The sequence below is a fragment of the Harpia harpyja genome, chromosome 14 (genome assembly GCF_026419915.1).
Source record: "Harpia harpyja isolate bHarHar1 chromosome 14, bHarHar1 primary haplotype, whole genome shotgun sequence".
In the NCBI taxonomy this organism is placed as follows: Eukaryota; Metazoa; Chordata; class Aves; order Accipitriformes; family Accipitridae; genus Harpia; species Harpia harpyja.
In genome coordinates, this window is record NC_068953.1 from 4865048 (window position 1) to 4885608 (window position 20561).

Genomic DNA, 20561 nt, shown 5'->3' on the forward strand with positions numbered 1-20561 from the left:
AATCTCTTGCAGAAATAATTTTTCCTTTTTTTAAAATTAGTTACAGCATCTGTAAACTACTTTCCTCAGTACTCCACAGCTAATTTATCTGTTTTATTGTTCCCATCTCCTTACTGCTGCATTAAATGGTGCAACTCTTATACAATAGTAGTTTTTAGCCACCATTACTGAGCAAGAAGGAGAGGTATTTAATCCCCTTCAAATAAAGTCCATGTTGAACTAACACACAGCTTTACTAAAGGAAAAATAACGTGTGAAACCAGAAATCAGGCTGCTGACCTGGTAGCTTTCTCTCATAAATACACCATTCATATGAAGAACTTTCTCCAGGGTAAGATGCCAAGTATTTCTCCTAAAGAGAGCATCTTCAGTCTCAAATCAAGCAACTTAAGAACAGCAGGTATCAGAGTCACAGAAGGCAGACTTACCTACTTCATTCAAAGTTCGTTTTCTCAGTTGTGAAACCATGCAGTATCAGATTTATAACCAGGATCTGGTCCAACAGGAACACCGTCATTCAAGCACTGGTCGATGATGGCACCAAACTGTTCTGTGAATTAAGAAATACTGAACTTTGAACAATATTGTCAAAATTGTCCTCACAGAATGGCTCCTGCATTCTCAAAAGTAAAGTCAAATTGCTGCTTTGGGGTGGGTTGTATGGTTTGGGGGTTTTGTTTTGGTGATTAGTGAAGGAATCAGAACAGTTCAAATTATTTGCAACTGCTTCATTCCAGGCAGTCCATCTTTACCCCACCCCCCAAAAATTCAAGGACTATATTCAAGGCACACTCAAAGCAACATACACATAAGGTTAACAAATCCATCTAACAATTTTGAATATAGTATTTAATGCACTGAATTAAGTATTCAAGTCATGTTAGGTTCCAACCTGGGGTTCACAGTCCTGTTGTGTTAAGATAATCACCAAATATAAAACATCATTAAAATCTGCCATGAACATACTAAAGGCTAGATTAGAAGAACCTTGCCAATTTTAGAGATGAAAGCATACCCAACAACTGCAGTCTGAAGTCCAGTTTACAGAATTTACCTGTCATATCCTGTATTTCAGTATCTGAATTATTTCTAACATGGAAAAAGGTTTTCAGTGTCTGCTATTTAACAGTCACTATTTGGCCAAGCAGTGCAATTCCTTACTCATTTTGTTCTGCAGTACCTGGAATATCCATCCTCTACAGTCCCAGAGAAGCACTGTTTTCAACTGATACTGATTTAAATTTTGCTCTAAATAAACTGTCTTGTAAAATCTGTTTGAAACATTAACCACTTGCATGTGAAAAGCCACACAAGTCCTATTTTTATAACTGACACAAGTGATATGTTTCATTTTCAGTTATATAAATTACAGTTCTAAACAGTAATACACAACTTAACAGATGTATCTCAGGAATTCAGTTCTACCCCCAAGACAGGAGAATAGAAGTTTTTATAATCCAGCTAAAAACCTGGTAATTTATGGAGACACATTAAATATAACAAAAAGACTGGACAGAAACTTTGCTACCTTTGTAACAACCTGGCAAAGGAAGAACACGTATCTGAATTTTAAAAGACATGCAGAAGAGAAAGTTTATACAAGGTGTTGCTTGTGGCCTTTCTGCATGCACACAAAATGACCGGACAACCATCATGGCAGATTTTATATTACTGAACTTTATGTACAAAAGCCGATTTCAAATAAAACATTTAATGTAAAAACAATGGTTCATTTAAACAACTGAACTTGTTTTGGTTTTTTGTTTGGGGTTTTGTTTTGTTTTTACATCTACTGTACCATTCAAATTCTTTTTAACCAGCTTACATGGTATCTTCAAAATCTATCAAAGGTACATATAGAAAAGGCATCTTTATAAATAGAAAACAAAGGGATTTTTTCAGCTTTTATTATAAATTGACATGACATACAAAGTTTACTGGACAGAAGTAATTTCATTACTATTTTTGGGGGGATCACCAACTTTTTGTGCAAACAATGCTAGCCTTCTTTTAAGCATTAAGAGCATAACTGCTTAAGAAATGACATAAGCAATAATTCTAGAACTACATCTCCCCTAAAATAATCTATTTTTTTACATATGTGCACAGCTTTAGCAAATTAAAGCCAGAGAGAAATGCTTGATGTACTATCCAGAGGCATAATTAGAGTTTGCTAAAACTCAGAGAGCTGGCAAATTCAAGAAGTTTGTAATGAAAGCTGCAGTTTCCCTCTTTCCTATTTTGTACACAAAATCAGTGACTAAGAACTTAATACTGGATGACAAATCACATCCACACCATTAGTTAAATAGTCTCACAGTTAAACACATCTTAAGGACCATCAAAATCAGTATTTACATTTTATAAATTTCTGAAGACACCATTAGAAAGCTTATATACCCCTTAAACAAATAGGGAACTGCATCTCATGGTGATGGAATGAAATAAAAAATTAAAAATACCTGTATTTACAGCAGCATTGTTCCTTTATAAATAAAGAATATGAAAAATGCAATATTTTAAGGATAATAAAAAATTGAGGTGATGTCACTCAACCACAGTGCTTGCTGGAATAAACCCTTCGGTGCTGATACTGTACCAGTAGTGAAACCACTTTCCATTGGAAAAAATCTGTAAACGTATGCATAAAATGTGTTAACAGCAGTGCAAAACTGCTCAAATATAGTTTAGTCAGCATCTTAGTATCTGTATTGAATACAATACATCACAGAGTACTTGCATAAGAAGTGCAACACATTTTCTGGTCCAATTTTACAGTGCATTTTTCCCTCAAGAGTGGCATCTCAAAAGCCAAAGCTAAACCTATGGCCTGGACTTGCAGTCTGTACTCAGGCAAAACAGCAGGCATAAACTTCAAAAGAAGTTAATCGACGTAATGCCTACATACTGACTATAGACTCTCGGCTTTAGCATGGCACACTATGATGCGGAACCCTAGTAAAAAGGGTTTACATCAAATAGTTGTGTAGCTGTGTAAATGTGTAATAAAAATATAAAGGAGCTAATGTTCAAGTTTAAAATGGTACACTGGGTGATCAATACATCAGAATTATCCACGAAAACCAAACTGCTGGTAACCTCAAAAAGCCAAGGTGGTACTTCACTGTGTCTGTAACATGAAAAGCCAAGATCTTTCCAAACAGGCACAAGACAAAGGAAGTGCTAAGTTCGCCAACTTTGATAATTTTAGTGTAAAAAAAAAAAAAAAAATTAATTTGTAATTTATGATCAATTGATAAATGATTTCAAATACAAGGATCAAGGTTAAACTTTAAAAGTGTGACGTTATTTTCACAAAAAGCTAACTGGAGAGTTTCTAAATAAGAAAAGCAGAAACTGTATCCCAGTCCCCTTTCCCCAATGTTTCACAACTTCATGGTAGGAAAAACAGCCAGATACAGATGCAAAAATCTTAATATAAAAATGGTTTTACATATACTTAAATTATGTAAATTCCATAAAGTTCTTAAGACACTAAATTACTAAAATTACAAAAAGATTTTCATATTGCTCTTCATGCTCAAACTCTTAGAATATTGTCATTACATCACCAAAACCAATATACATGTAGTACTTGCATAATTAACTGAATAGAAACCCTGTTAAAACAATATCCTTGTTGAAATCATTTATTTCCATCCACCAGTGCCTGTTTGGAATCTGTATTTTTGTGTGTAATTCTTTATAGAGCTCATGCACCCTAGAATGTCACTTCAATGCTTGTCCGTTGAATGGCAATTGACTTTTGACTTCAGAGCTTTTGTTTCTTGCTCTGTTTTGTGACACCTGAGATGCTATCCATTTCTGAAATTCTCTCTCTCGTATTATTTTCACTATATCCATTTGTTGTCCCACTTTGTTCCTCAGAAGATTCCTCATCCGTTGGGGAGGCCGATTCTCCTTTCTCCAACTTCTGCTGCATCTCTCGGAGCCTGGCAACAGCTTTGTCTATTGACATTATGCTGATGAGGTTAAAGTCATGCATGCTGACCAAATGTAGCATAAAGTTTCGACACAAGTTCTTCTTAATTATTTTTTGTCCGTAATTTTCAACAAACAGCATACAGGCATGATTCATTTGATTGTCAGCAATAAACCTGTCAAATTAGAAAGCCATCATTATGCAAGTAGAACATTTTTTAAAAAAAAGATACATTGATAAACCATGTTGTAGGGTAACTGCATAGACCATCCATTACATAGTCTCAACATCTGCAACGTTTTTTCTTTTCAAAGCTGTAGGGCTACTAGGCACAAGAACATTTTTAAAAAACTTAAAACAGTCAAAAGCTTGTTACCAAATTATCCTTTAATGATCCTTTCCTAAACAACTGAGCTAACTGAATTTTAAGTACTTAGTGAATTGCAACACAAAATGGTCAACCAAATCTATACTGTAATTTATTTGTATCAAAACTAAGCATAGTAACATACCCGTGCTTCATAACATGAAGATTCCATAATTTCATCACTTCTTTCTCTCCTTCGTTAACATCAGAAAATTCTTCAATTTGCTGGAGAAATGAAGGATTGGGAGAAAGGATAGGAAAAGAAACAAACACACCCATCAGAACTGCACGTCTGCTGATAAGTAGTGAAAGCACACCTAAAATTCAACTTATGCCACCTATACATCACAGAAATAACTACTGATGAAAATTCAGGCACTGCAGTCAAACGTCATATCATGTAGAGACCTGTGATGATAAATTACTTCCATATTATATACAAACCCCACTGTGTACTCCTGTGATGCCAGCATCAGCTCTTTGAAGGAGAAAACCAGCTACAAACAATGAAAACTTGTTAGGACTCATGCGGACAAAGCTAGCTTTGCAACTAAGGACATACTTGAAAATACAAACTTTGATTCCGTGAATTTCTCTCATTAGTGGCTCGGCATCACAAAATTTTCTACTTACTCTTAGAGTAAATGCATCATTTTCACAATATATGCCCTGTTTGTTCCCTACAACAACTGCAGACCATCTTTTAAAAACCACAATCCATATAAAAGAGTTTTGTATAAATGGAATAATTACAGTAATGGTTTTCTCCCGTAGCCATTCAGGGTCCTTTTCATCTTCACTGTCTACTTCCATTTCTTGTGGACGGAGAGGTAAACATGTGTCACTGTGGAAATACAGCCGATTGTGCCCGCTGCTGTATGTTCGCTGCTGTTCTACTTCTCCATCTTCAGATTCAAGAAATTCTGACATACTTGCTTTCGTACGCTTTGGCCTAGCAGAAGGAAAAAAAAGTAACTGCTTTCAACTATCATATCAAATACGCAAATTCTAAGAACTGTAACTGATTAATACAAATTATTATTCCAAGCTCTAGCTTGCAAAAATGTTGGGGGGGGGGGGGGAATCACCAGCAGTGAAATAAACCCCATTAAAAACCCAACATCCCACTCCAACCCACACTCCACCTTTTGGGGAAGAAAAGTTGTTGGATAAGGCAGTTAAAAAGTTACATCATTATGAATAAATACCTCAGTTGAAAAGATGTAGAGAAATCACAGGTGAAGTTATCATCATTCAATAACATTTTATTTAGTCATAAACCACTGTACTTCAATGATAGTGAAATTTAACACTGTTTATGTGCACCTACAGATTTACAAATCCCTAGGTTTCACAAATCCAGTCCATATGCTGTTATTACACAAATACAGGTAGACCTTGTTTTCCATCTCCCTACCTGCAAACAAGTATGTGTGTGATAGGAGTTCTTTTGACTGGTCCATTGCGACTGAAGGCAAATCCAGGTTGACGATGGATATCCTGGGGATTTCCTGCATAGGAGCCATCATAACACTCATTGATAGACACGTCTATCCTAGCACCTTTTGGATGATACTGAAAGACATAATTGCAAATATACTTAGCAAACAGTAATGACAATACATCAGGAGGTTTAAACAAGTAACCTTTTCAATTCTGAGTACCTTAAATATCATCCTATCAATAACCTGACATAGATCTAGTTTCCTTTTACAATACCAAATAATTTTTAACCTCTAGAAACAAATTATACTAAAGCTTCCTTGCTTTGTACCATTTTACTGTTTTATATAAAACCACTCAGAATAGAACTGCTTATAAATTTAAGGAAAATATCAGCAAAAGATTGCTAACAAGCACCCTAGAAATTAGAACATTTCTAAATTTCCTGAAGCTTCAAGAGACTTCCAACCAAATGTAGATTACATTGCTTTCTACATCTACATTTTTATACATGAAAAGAATACATTAATGCAAAAGCAGCAGCTATAGTCAGAAGTCATTCTCCAGTGATCAGCATTATTTAAATATACGTATTTAAAAAAATAAAAAATAAAAAAAAAAATCAAACCGACAAGATTTTTTTCCACCATGTAACACGCAAACATTCACGTAACATTCAAAGGAAGCTGCATTTAACCTGTAGATTCAGTCCTACAACTTAACAGGCTAGCAACATAATCACTGCATATGTAATACCTGTGACGGACTGTACAGTGTTTCATAGTGCTAAATTACAAAAAGATTACTTACAACATAATTAAAGATAAATCTGCTGTGACAAAGTTTAAGATGTTTGAGTAAACTATACAGTTTCCGACAGTTCAGTGTGCACCATGGGCAATGCAAGTCATCTCGGGCTTCAGTCTGCTGTCTTGTGTTGTTGTTATAAAGGAACTGATGCAAACAAAGGAATAGGTAGTATTAGCATCAAATGCGTTTCATTCATTAACTTCCCAACCCCCAAAACAAAGTTGGACATAATTTCAGGAGACCTCTACAGTAATAGTAAGTTCTTGGGAACACTACATCAGCTCAGTGTACTGAAACACTGGTATTTCAAGAATTTTCTCCCCCTAGGAGACCACCTGTCCCCCTCCAGATGTCTAACGAGATGTCCTTTGTATTTTGGAACGTCAGACATGCCCCCAGGAAGATTAGTTTTCTAAAATACTTCCTGTGAGAAATATGTGGAATGGCTCTTAATACGTGAATCTGAGACCCCTTAAGGCATCTACTAAAAAGGCAAATGGAAATTTCCATCCAACTGAAAAGTGAACATTTTAATTTCATGCAATATTTAGAGTCTAGTTTTACCCTCCAATGCTTATTTTCAATACCTGGTAAAATATTCGCAACTTTTGTCGAGGTTCATTTAAAACATCTCTCTCTTTTCTTGTTTGAAGGTCTGTTGGCAAGGATTCTTTCACAGCTGAAAAATACACATATAGACATACATTTCTTTGGTGAAGAGGGAAAAAAAAAGGCATCGTTTCTTACCCAAGTATGGAAGTTCTGAGAAGGGCACACTGCTGCTGAAGGAAATGGGCTACTCTAGTGTACTTTGACATTAAGTAGCTCATATCAGCAACAAGGAAGTTTTGACACTCAGCTTTCTTCACAAATCTACAGAAAAACCCACCACTTTTAAACACCAGATCTATCTCCAGTTTTGGAGAACTCTTCAGAGAACTTAAAAACGGTCAGGTAAAAAGCAACATTTTTCTTACTCCATTTAAGCAAACTGAGAATTCTTTAGGTATAGCTAAAAGCAAGGATGGCTGGGAAATAAAAAAGAAACACTGGTTTCAGATGGCTGCATTGCAAATACATTGCTTAAATTCAATTTCAGAAGTTTCCCAAGTCACACAACAGGCAACAGTATGAAATGCAAGTAAGACAAAAATATTTAATTGAAACTTTAACCCTTAACTCTTATCCCTCAAACACTTACTGTTTGTGTGTGTAACTGCACTGCTCAGTTGCCTTTGAGCCTCTTCCATACATTTTCATCTCAGTAAGATTATTTGATTCCATATAATTAACAAGAAACCCCACGTATCTAAGCAGGTTTATAAATCTACCCTCAGGAGAAACCAAGTAATGACACCTACTTGCTTCTGTAGAGTGAAAAGGATGGCATAACAAGTCTCAGCTCTACTGACATAAGGAGATCTTTTAGAAGATGCACTTATTTAATATATTGGAGAACAAGGGAAATTTCACACTCTTTCTGTATGAAGAAGAGAGGAGGCCTGACACTTCAGCCTGCACCACATCAGAGAAATTAGAATTCCATGGCTCAGTTACTTTGAGCACTTTGTAATTACAGCAAAGCTTAAGCTGCCACATTTAGAAAGTCTTTGATGCCTTTATTCCACTGGCCTGCCTTGGGAAACATGCCAAGGTAAAATGACAACACCAAATTCATATACCCTTGGGAAAGATGCACTGGATCTTTTTCTTTTACTATCAGAACCTCTGATAGAAGTTTCCTACTATTTTCACTCTCCTTTTTTCTTGGTATTCAGAGACTGAAAACAGCACAACCATCATAAATACCCTACAATGTTGTGCATTGCACTACGACATATTCCTGTATTAAGGGTCTGCTGTACTATTTTGGAAGGTGGCTCTTGTAACTTTACCAATTTACTGTAATACTTAGCTTCTCTGATGCAAGAAAAAAAGGGGTTCCATCAGTACATTAGCAATGCAGCTTTGCCACGTCCCTATTGCTTCTATATTTATTATGTAGTAAACTAGTACACACCTTCTAGAGTTAGTCAACATACCATCATTTCTTTTGCAAGTCTGAGCATAAAACCGGCTTAACAAATTACAATATAGGTCTCCAAGAAACTCTAAGATACAAGGAGGCCTGGTATGAGGAAGTAAAGAGAAAGCAGAACAACTTTTCCAGCAAAAGTTCAACTACTTCTCTGCTTCCGTTGCCTTTCTTCTGTTGGAAATCACATCAATTTTGTGCGTGTTAAGTGTCAGCCATTCATCCTGATTTAAGAAACCTAATTGTCTGCAATCCCTAGCTCAGGCAAAATATTCAAATCAGAAAACAGGAATCAGTCTTATTTAAAATATTCTTGTACTCCTTACAAACACAAAGATGTCTGTAGGCTGGCTGAGGATGTTAGGGATCATTCTAGACAGTGGCTTCTACACAGGTAGGTGTGAAATTTTTCTTGCTTTAACTTTTGTATTACTACACACTAAAGCTCTAAAAGCAGTGGAAAGAATTGCCACTCTTAGAAAGTCTCACCAGAGATAGCCATTGTTGACCCATCAAGTTTCCCAACATATACTGCAATACAACTACACAAAAGGCACATTTGGAAAAGCAGTATTTTTTTTCATAATAATCATTCCCTTGCTATCATTACCACAGCTCCAAAACCTCACTGTTACATATCCAACACAAAATCAGACTGAAATATTTTGCACAAATTCTGCAATGCACTACCATAGATGAACCCCAAAACTCCAAGCAAGACAACTCTTTACAAACATTGCCTGGCTACATACCCCAGAGACTAAGCCTAGAGACAGAACTACTACACTCCAGATAATTACTTCTATAACAGGGACCTAGAAGTTTCCTTAATCACCCAGTCCCAGTCTAGTTACAAGCTTGGAAATACTGATAACTCTGAAGTGAATCAGGTGCCAGTCAAGAGTCTAGGTATGTTGATAGGTGTTTAAACAACAGGAACAGCCTGTTGCCTTCTGCACAATTTAAGTTTTCCAGCTGTCCTTGGGCCTTACCTGCCAACACGACATTCCAGGCCAAAGTTACAAACAACTGTGAAGGAGACAAAAGAAAGATAGTATCTAGGCCAGCCCCCACTACCACTAAGTAATCAAAGGGGAGTTTCAGATTAAACATGACCCTGAGACAGGAAACCGCTATTAAAAAAAAAAAGTACACAATGGTCAAAGGTGTCTTTTCTATCTAGTGTCAAAAAGTATTTTAGTAGTGGCTTTTTTAAGATAAGCTCTGGGACAGCAAGGAAGAAACATGTTTTCTAAAAACTACTAACAAAATTGCAATTAAGCAACTGAACTAATCACAAATTTTAAAATTTTAAAACTACATTAAGCTTAATTTCTTGATATAATTATAATCAAATAGCATGCTACCTGCTGTACAGCTGCATCACTTTGTGAAGTTTTCAGTTAACTGGACTGCAGTATACAACCAGTTACCCCCACCCCAGCAGCTATTCCAGTATTTTGCAAGAAGATCTAAACAACTCTTGAAGAAGAAAAAAACCATGGGGTTGTTTTTCATATCTAAATATGTATCTTAATACTACAATCTTCTGCAAAACATCTCACAGCAAGTATGTGTCTGTTAATGTTTTTACATCATGCAGGAATTAAAAAGTGTGCTATCACACATTCTTTGAAAATTATTAAGGGTCAAACCTTGTAAGTCCATTGAAATTTTCAAGGTAAGACCCAGCACTGATACAGATTAGCTAACCTTATGTAAAGGGAAATATTCCTGGAAGACCTTCACTAAAGAAACTGATCTGGAACACATACCTGGTTTGTTTGTTTGTTTTTTTAACATATACCTACAGAAATATCAAAGGACATTTTACTAGGTTTTTCTAAAATAGTGCTTAAAGTCACCTACGTAAATTTAGGATAAATATTTATATTCAGGAGCTTCACAAGACAAGCTTTTTCGTAGCAGCAACAGCATGGGCAGTTTCTAGGCATTTCAATAGCTCTTGAACTAACGTGTTTAAATAGGCAATAGGATACATTAAGGTAACAAAACCTGTGATTTTAGATTTGCAGTGAATATTAGCAGACAACGTTAATGTTTTTGACATTATGTAATCTCAGAGTAGTGGATCAGATTACAATAGTAATTACATTTTCAATGACACCACAGAAGTGCCACTACTACATTAAATACGAACCAAGCAGAGAAGTAAAAACAAGATAACTGCATGCTATTTAACCTTGCTTCATGGAAACATTTTTAAGTAACCCAATTTTAAAGAGTTTACCCACTACTGCTTTTAACGTGATATATATTTAAAGTTCAAAGCTGATTACAAAGTTTGACAATATGTAAACTCTTCTGGAAAGAATGTACAGGAACTAACTTGCAGAAGGTAACAAAACCAGTTACATCTCAGAACACTGAAAAATTCTGAACTTAAAAAGCGTTTAGTTTTAAATTACAAGGCTCTAAACATTAATTAATGACTAAGGAGAAACTAGTTCAATAATACATACGGATTAGTTTACATATAACAAATACAGACTTACCTTACATTGTAGTAATAGTTTCTTGCTCTTACCCACACAGAACTATTTTTGGACAGTACTAACTGTAAGCCCGCATTCTACCTAGACAACCTCAGATTGCCCAAAATGAATAAAAGTAGAAAAAAAAAACAAACAACCTTTAGGCCCAAACATAAATCTTTGTTAACTTGTGTGAATATGCAGAAAATGCAGCTAAAGAATAAAAAAAAAAAAAAAAAAAGTATATTGTGCTTCCATCATGGGACCATGCCTAGACATCAAACTATGTATCAAGGAGATTAGTGCTAGTTCATAAACCTTCTTAAAGAACCTGAGTTACCTTTACACCACAAACATGCAATGTAATATACAATATTTTAGACAGTTTCAGTCATATTTCACAGTAGCAGCTACATTTTTCCAAGAGCTAAATGTATCATCTGATAGACAAATTTTAAAACTATTTTCACTGCAAAGCATAAAAAAGGGAACTTAACACTATAAATCCAAATACTTATAAAAAAGTAATTAAAATGAGTAAAGCAATACAGACAACCCTAGAAGTCCTATTCACAGATTTCACCCCTGGTTTATTTCACATCAGGATTTATGCACGTTGTATATAATCACTTCAATATTGTCATTATGTCAAAGACTCCATAATTTTTAGCTTTTAAACACACCTTAAAAAATGTATAAAATACGGGATATAACAAAGCCCATTCATTTTCACTTTTTCACATTTAAGATTACCTGAAGCAGTTCAACCAATGAGTCAGGAACCCCAAAGCACAGAAGAGCTAAGGAGATAATTATTCAGCAGCAAAACCAAAGTTTGCTTACCTATAGTCTGAGTAGGTTTAACAGAATTGGGCTTGTTTTCTTGAGGGAGGCTTTCAGAGTTTCGTGTTGCAAGAGGCTTAGCTATAGGAGCTGTAGACTTATCATTTGTGTCTCCTGTCCAACGAAGAGTAAACTGAAGTGTAGGTCCCTGAGAAAATGTTTCAAATGGAGGCAGTCTCTGGGGGGAGGAAATAAAAAAATAAAACAGCAGAATTAGTGTCTTCCCATATACAAAAACAATCATGAGAAAATATTCACAGAATGGGAACAGATATAATTTTTTAATCACCTGAAGTCCTTGTGTTTTCAACATAAGCATACACATTTAGAAATACTAAAAAAAAGCTGAAGAGGACGACTATGCAGTTTCCTGCACATTACTGAGCAACCACTTCATGCACATCCTGATCTTTGTGAAATACTAAACAGTAAACAGCATGGGCCCTGACTAGAAAGAAAACAACACTTACCCACCAGCCTGCTGCCAATGTACTTCTCTTTCTACTCACACCTACTTCTAATTCTGCAGTCCAGTATTGTATATTAATACACAAGCTTTAAAACTGTACCACTGTCTGCTGTAAAAATGCTACTGTAATATTCTCCTGTAGATATGTTCTTATATTCCACTTACTTATCAAGTTAATAGTAATAAAGATACAGAAGAGACCTGAGTCCAAACTCCTATTATCAAGTATCATACCTTAAATTTATCAATGAGATTACAGAATTCTATCTTAAAAGCTCTTTATTATATTTAGGCCTCATTAGTTTAGAGAAATGCTATTGCAAAAACAGAAAACCAATGACAATGTGCTTATCAGATCTGGGTGACTTTTATTCTCTTTGGGGTAGCACCTCCAGCATGAAAAACCTCTCTCACATTCTCCCAACAACAGAAAGCAACCACATCCCTGTCTCAGTTTAATAAAGTTACAGCAATTTATATCTTTTTTTAGCACACTTACACGTGGAGGATCTCCTCCTATGATCTTCATAAAAGCTGTTTCTAACTTTTTCAATTTTAATTTCTTGAACACAGTTTAACAGAATCAGAAGCGGTATTCCAGGTAAAGGCTGAATAGGATTATAGAGCTTATAACTATATTTTTACTATATACTTTGGATCTCTGCTTTTTTCATAATTATATAATCATGTTGATACACAACTACTTTGCAACCATCTAGAATTTTCATATTCTTCTCCTCAGTCACTTACAACTGATACTCTCCCAGGACACAGAAGCATGCGGCTACGTAAGTGCATACAGTCACCTGCATTCACTGTATCACCAAGTGTTGATTCACCTTAGTCAACAATTTCTCTCTGCACACCACCTTCTCCTACACTGACACGCCCTCCTTCTTTCATCACTAAATTTCAAGAGCATTCTCTTAAGGTATGTGTGTAAGATCACACCTATGAAAGCTTTGGGTTCTTCTTTCTTTCCCCAAAATATTCTGCTTCTGCAGTTTGTTCCTTTTGATTTGTCCAACTTGAACTAATTATAATAACAAACATTTCAACACAGCAGAGAGAGTAAACAATCTAGGAGGTTCCTGGAGTGTGTGGAAGATAACTTCCTGACACGGCTGGTAGGTGAGCCAACTAGGGGAGGAGCCTTGCTAGATCTACTGTTTACAAACAGGGAAGGACTGGTGGGAGGTGTGATGGTCAGAGGCCGTCTTGGGCTTAGTGACCATGAAATGATAGAATTCTCAATTCTTGGTGAGGCAAGGAAGGGCGTTAGCAAAACCACCACTATGGACTTCAGGAGGGCAAACTTTGGCCTCTTCAAGGCTCTGGTTGAGAGCATCCCTTGGGAGACAGTCCTGAAGGGCAAAGGGGTCGAGGAGGGATGGACGTTCTTTAAGAAGGAAATCTTAATGGCTCAGGACCAGGCTATTCCCATGTGCCGCAAGTCGAACCGCCGAGGAAAACGACCGGCCTGGCTGAACAGAGAGCTTTTGCTAGGAGTCAAGAAAAAAAGGAGAGTTTATCATCTCTGGAAGAAAGGGCGGGCAACTCAGGAGGAGTACAGGGATCTTGTTAGGTCATACAGAGAGGAAATTAGAAAGACAAAAGCTCAGCTAGAACTCAATCTGGCCACTGTCGTAAGGGACAACAAAAAATGTTTTCACAAATATGTTAACAGTAAAAAGAATCCCAAGGAGAATATCTATCCTTTAATGGATAGATAGATAACAGAAGGGAACGTTGCCACCAGAGATGAGGAAAAGGCTGAGGTGCTTAATGCCTTCTTTGCCTTTAATAGGGAGACCAGTCATCCTCAGGGTACTCTGCCTCCTGAGCTGGAAGGCGAGGGTGAAGAGCAGAATATACCCTCCTTAATCTAGGAGGAAATAGTCAGTGACCTACTACGCCATCTGGACACTCACAAATCTATGGGACCAGATGGGATCCATCCAAGAGTACTGAGGGAACTGGCAGAGGTGCTTGCCAAGCCACTCTCCATCATCTATCGGCGATCCTGGTCAACGGGTGAGGCCCCAGAGGACTGGAGGCTTGCCAATGTGACGCCCATTTACAAGAAGGGTTGGAGGGAGGATCCGGGGAACTACAGGCCTGTCAGCCTGACCTTGGTACCAGGGAAGATTATGGAACAGTTTGTCTTGAGAGCGCTCACATGGCAAGTCCAGGATAAGCAGGGGATCCAGCCCGGTCAGCATGGGTTTACGAAAGGCAGGTCCTGCTCAACCAACCTGATCTCCTTCTATGACCAGGTGACCCGCCTAGTGGATGAGGGAAAGGCTGTCGATGTTATCTACCTTGACTTCAGCAAGGCCTTTGACACTGTCTCTCATGGCATACTCCTTGAGAAGCTGGCGTCTCGTGGCTTGACAAGTGTACTCTTCGCTGGGTGAAAAACTGGCTGGATGGATGAGCCCAGAGGGTTGTGGTGAATGGGGTTAAATCCAGTTGGCAGCAGGTCACTAGTGGTGTTCCCCAGGGCTTGGTGTTGGGCCTCCTTCTGTTTAGTATCTTTCTCAATGATTTGGACGAGGGGATTGAGTGCACCCTCAGCAAGTTTGCAGACGACACCAAGTTGGGAGGCAGAGTCGACCTGCTTGAGGGTAGGGAGGCTCTACAGAGAGATCGGGACAGGCTGGATGGGCCGAGGCCAATTGTATGAAGTTCAACAAGGCCAAGTGCCGGGTCCTGCGCTTCGGTCACAGCAACCCCGTGCGGCGCTACAGGCTTGGGGAAGAGTGGCTGGAAAGCTGCCCGGCAGAGAAAGACCTGGGGGTGCTGGTTGACAGCCGGCTGAATATGAGCCAGCAGTGTGCCCAGGTGGCCAAGGCGGCCAATCGCATCCTGGCCTGTATCACAAATAGCATGGCCAGCAGGAGCAGGGAGGCGATTGTTCCCCTGTACTCGGCACTGGTGAGGCCACACCTCGAGTACTGTGTTCAGTTTTGGGCCCCTCACTACAGGAAAGACATTGAGGTGCGGGAACGTGTCCAGAGAAGGGCAACCAAGTTGGTGAGGGGCCTGGAGCATAAGTCTTATGAGGAGCAGCTGAGGGAGCTGGAGCTGTTTAGTCTGGAGAAAAGGAGGCCGAGGGGAGACCTTATCACTCTCTACAACTACCTGAAGGGGGGTTGTAGTGAGGTGGGTGCTGGTCTCTTCTGTCAGGTGGCTGGAGATAGGACGAGAGGAAATGGCCTCAAGTCGCGGCAAGGGAGGTTTAAGTTGGATATTAGGAAAAATTTCTTCACTGAGAGGGTTGTCAGACATTGGAATAGGCTGCCCAGGGAAGTGGTTGAGTCACCATCCCTGGAGGTATTCAAAAAGTGTGTAGACAAGGTACTCCAGAACATGGTTTAGTGGGCATGGATGATGGTTGGACTCGATGATACTGCAAGGTCTTTTCCAACCTGAATGATTCTATGATTCTATTTAATTTGCCTGATTTTATAAAACAAATTCAAAAGTCATTGAAGGAGACAGCTGCCACACCTACATAGTAGTTAACATCTGCTTGTATTAATGATCTAGTATAGCCAAAGCTTTCCTAAACCGAGAGCTAAATTAAAACTTATGTCCATACATCCTGAAAGAGAAGTACTATTTCCTGTTCAAATTAATCCATTTTCAGAGAAACAGCCACTGACTGCACTTCGAATTGTGTTCCACCTTAATCTAGACCATTTTAAGTGAAGACGGGTCTTTCAGCCACTAAAACAATCCATACCTTCCCATCAAGTATTGTTTCCCATGTTGCTCTTTTCTTGCTAATGGGACACTCTTCCATTTCCTGCATGGCCACTTCGTATTCCCCATCCAAAAGTTGCAAGCGCCTGTCAAGACAAAGTACGTGTTATGAGTAAAGCAGCTCATTTTTATTGTTTGCATATTAAAATGTAGAATATATTTCATAGTAACTAAGTTTCCATGAAACTAAAGGCAGATTTTCAGGCAAATTTATTTGGCAACTAAGTGTGAATCTTAGGTAAACACCATCCATAACGAAAAAGCTGCCTAATGCCAAACATTAACGCAAAAGCCTCCATCCAAGTGATTCCAAGAGATGTAGGAAAGCTATTGTTAATACAAAATTAATACTATGATGGGAATCTTCCTGTGAAGAAACAAAAACCACACAGAATGATACCCTCTCCCAATCATCTCTTATTTATTCCTGCTTTATTAATAACTAGTCTGTTCTAGCAAACCAATATAACCTCTAATCAGCCCTCCAAAACTAAAGAATCCTATCTTCATATCAGAACCATGTCAGATGCATCCTTAAGGACTTCAACATAGTAAGTATAAATTATGACGTTCTCAAAAAAGCAAAGAAAAAAATTGCTTTACGTGGACTAGAATGGGTAATTCAAACACGTTAAGCAACATTCTACATTTTCACTTTCCTCCCTATCCCACCCTGCTTCCTCCTATGTAGCAGTCTGTTCAGTGAAGCTTAAGAAATTCTGATTTCTACTGAAATGGCTTTATTTTGTTGCCACTTGCTGAACAGCACAGGAGAAGCAAAAAAGAAAAAGCAGTGAATCAAAGTTATAGTCACAGGAAAATGTTTCACAGATACATGTGTTTCAAAGATATCAACACAGATCAGCAAGTAATATCAATTTACAATAAAAACCTCACTTTCCTGAGATTTTGCATTTTTTGTTTTGAGACATTACTTTCTGAAGCAATGGCACTGAATTCCTGACAACAGATAAAAAGCTGCAGAAGCATCATTCAAAATAAATGAGTTGTTGCTAAATAGATAAATTCCATGTGAATGTATGCAAACAGTTACACAGTTTGAACTTGGGAATTATGTCTTGCAGAAAAAGGCTGTTTCTGTTTCTAGACCCTTCAGGATTCTACTGTGAGATACTAGAACAGGTAAACTACAGCCTTTTTCTTTTACATGTGAACTATATTGCAGCAGAAGTATCCCAGCAGAATAAAGTTATAAACACACCAAGTAAGCCATCAGAGACCTTTTGTTCTATTTGACAGCATCTTGCAAACCACTAACTCCTTCATCAGTTACTCTATTTAGAACAGCAAGAGCTTCAAAAGGTAAAAAAAACCCCAACATACAGATAGAGAAGATAATGGCCTTAAGACAATACTTTTCCTAGATCTGCATGATACATATATAATCCTTTCCCAGGCCTGGAGTCTGGGTAAAATAACTTATTTTCCAATTTCTCCATCAAAGAGAAGACTGTAACTTCAAGAGGTTGACATAAATGAATAGCTTATGCTTTACAAAAATCCACAAATAATTAATCAAGTTAATAGCTTATATTTTGAAGATGGCTTTCCACATAAAGTAGAATTATAAAGATTTTTTTAAAAATACAAATTGTTATGCATTATTTGGTTCTGCTGCAAATCAGTGTCACTTATACAGCAGCACAGCTGAAAATGTCCTAGCTTATGTATCATGACTACAAAACCACCTAAGGGTTCATACCGTGTTTAGCATATTAAAGTTATCCAGCGGAATTAAGTAATAGAAAAGAACAAAATATTGTCAAAACTAAGAAGATACAGATTAGAGAAAGACATTTCTTAAAAAAACCTATTCAAAATATAAGACTTCTAAAACTGTATTTGGATAAACAACCGTTTTGTCAGAATCACTTGGAGCTATGTTTTAAGCAGCTTTTTCTTGAAGCTATATTTATATTTTTACTAATAAAGCAATTATCTAAATACCTACCTCCACCTGGGATCTATATTTGCCATGGATAAAACTCTTATTTTCATATACTGTATTTTGGCTGTTGCTGGTATTATCTTCTGCAGGACAAACAACTACAGTGTCCACTTACTGGTAAATGATATGCTACTTATCTTCTGAACTTATCTGGATTGCTCTAAGCTATAGCTACATGTGAGTTCACCCCACTCCACCTTCTTTAAAATATATTAAGTAGTGTCAAGATAACAAATATTAAAATATTTCATCACACTTAAACTACACGACACAGGAAGCCTATTACAATTTTAACTACTTGTTAGATTTCTCTTTAGTAATGGAGAACTAATGTCCTCTTCAGGTGCTAGCAGGAAAAGATCTGTGACTGCATCAGCAAGAGCCTGGGCATGGAGAAAATTATGCCACTAAATAGAATGTAAGCAGTAAGCATATTTCAGAGACTGTTTGTTTTACTTTTTAATTATGCTGTCACTCATCTTTAACAGAACCACAGAAATTACATCTGTCAAAACACTGACAAGGAACAGACAAACTGATGCAGATTAACCAGGACAATACTCAAGTTCTTGGAAAGGAATTATTTACAATTGTCACTGAACAGGTCTCAGTATAAAATGTGCATTATGAAACCTGTAGACTTTTTTTTTTAAAGACAACAAGCCTAAGATCTTATTGTAAATACCAACTAAAAACACAGCCAAAACCAGCCAACACTGAAAATAAAGAACAGATTTAAGTTTAATATTAAACAAATTCCTAACAATTAACAGAAACTATTTATTTTAAATAATATTACCTGTTTTTATCAAATACAGTCATTTGTGCTACAAATGTCTTTTCCCCATCTTCACGATTTGAAGAGTTTCTTTTTCTTCTAGCTGGAAGCTCCTCATTGACATCTGTACATAAGAAATACAGTATTCAATTATTATATAAGCACAAATTCAAGAGAACAAACAGCTTCTATGCAACTGCAAAATATAACTGGCTGTTGATTGTCAGATATGTCATACAATAGAAAAGAACATAGTATTTAATGAACAGCTCAACGGCAAGAGAAAGAGCACTTAGCTTAACAGTAATCATATTTTAGATATGTTCACATATATTCACAGTTTAGTCATATTACTCTGCCAGCATAAAGAATCTGGGATTTGATCGTCTTCCTCTTGTAGCTATAAAATAGCAAGAAAGAAAGTTTTTCATTCTACATGCACTCTCCAAGGCTGTAACATTTGTGATGTAACACATCATGTCTTGATAAGATTAAGAAAATAGCTTTTTAAAAGCTTGTTATTAAGGTATTTTCTTTATTGGCTAGTCATTTAGTTTTGTTGAGAGACCATGATAACACCTACAGCTGAGTAGTATTGACTCCGGTGTTGCTGGAGGTTTAATGATAGTCACAGCAACCACAGGGCTCTCTTACATTATTCACACTCAAACAGTGTTGCCTCACACCTTCACCATCACACATTAGTAAAAATTGGTGTTAAATTTACACAAAAATAGAAGGACACTTTCTAGCTACCAACTGTATTTTAGCCCCATCTTGAAAAAGACTGAAAACAAATGAAAGCCAATTCAGTCACTCATCTATTACTGGCTCTTTTCAGAGTATGACCTATGCTGCACATCAAGACGACTGTGTATGTGTCTACAAGATAAACCTTGTAAAGACATATTTAAAGATTGAAGTTACCAATGTTTTCATTAGTTTCACCATTGATCAGTCCATTAAACTCTCTTCTTCCTGGGCGAGTTACTCTGAATAACAATGAGTAAGACTTCACCATATGGCTGTTGCTTGGTTCAAACTCATTGCTGGAAACTGCAAGTGATGGGAAGTTGCCTGGTTTTATTTGGCTGAGGTCTGGGTTTAAAGGCACCTGCTTTTTACCTGTAGGAACCTGTCTTATCGGACAACTGACATCCTGTAGGAAAACAAGAAAGCTAACGTTTAGGTTTTTAGAATACAAAGTAAAGACATTAAGTGTTAAAACTTATATCATTTATGAATTGTACTTGTCCTGCCATCTTTTTGAAAATAAGATGTAAATAAAAAATTCTGGAATAACAATCCCAGGTTTTAAACGTAAAAACCAGATATTTGAAAGTGTAAATAAAACTGGCATTTTATAACCACTTCTGGCAGCAGCCATCTTTCTCTAAGCAATTAAATTAACACTAACATGAGGCACTCAGAAAGATTGTAGAAAAGTCATTAATAGTAATTTAATTCTGTTTACCTAAAGAATCAAATGTTTTGGTTATATATATATTTCAAGGGCTTCCTGTCTTCTCTTTCCAATATTACAAAGTGCACTTTGCGCCATCTGGGAGATAAAGAACCACTTACCTAGGATTTATTATATTCAGTATCTCTCAAATAGATCATTGAACACTGTGTAGTATT

General features: G+C 37.0%; 1 protein-coding gene across 1 annotated transcript in view; it reads right to left on the reverse strand.

Moving 5' to 3' along the window:
* Positions 1 to 1651: 1651 nt before the first annotated feature.
* The window catches only part of SUZ12 (SUZ12 polycomb repressive complex 2 subunit), a 34229-nt gene continuing 15319 nt past the window's right edge, over positions 1652 to 20561 (reverse strand). The window contains exons 7-16 of the mRNA XM_052806971.1: positions 19848 to 20079; positions 18942 to 19044; positions 16154 to 16259; positions 11937 to 12114; positions 7151 to 7242; positions 6564 to 6707; positions 5728 to 5885; positions 5064 to 5262; positions 4456 to 4535; positions 1652 to 4118 (exon numbers count right to left, since the gene is read on the reverse strand). Coding sequence (XP_052662931.1) covers positions 3773 to 4118; positions 4456 to 4535; positions 5064 to 5262; positions 5728 to 5885; positions 6564 to 6707; positions 7151 to 7242; positions 11937 to 12114; positions 16154 to 16259; positions 18942 to 19044; positions 19848 to 20079 — 1638 coding nt within the window. The 3' untranslated portion in view covers positions 1652 to 3772. The remainder of the gene's footprint in view (positions 4119 to 4455; positions 4536 to 5063; positions 5263 to 5727; positions 5886 to 6563; positions 6708 to 7150; positions 7243 to 11936; positions 12115 to 16153; positions 16260 to 18941; positions 19045 to 19847; positions 20080 to 20561) is intronic.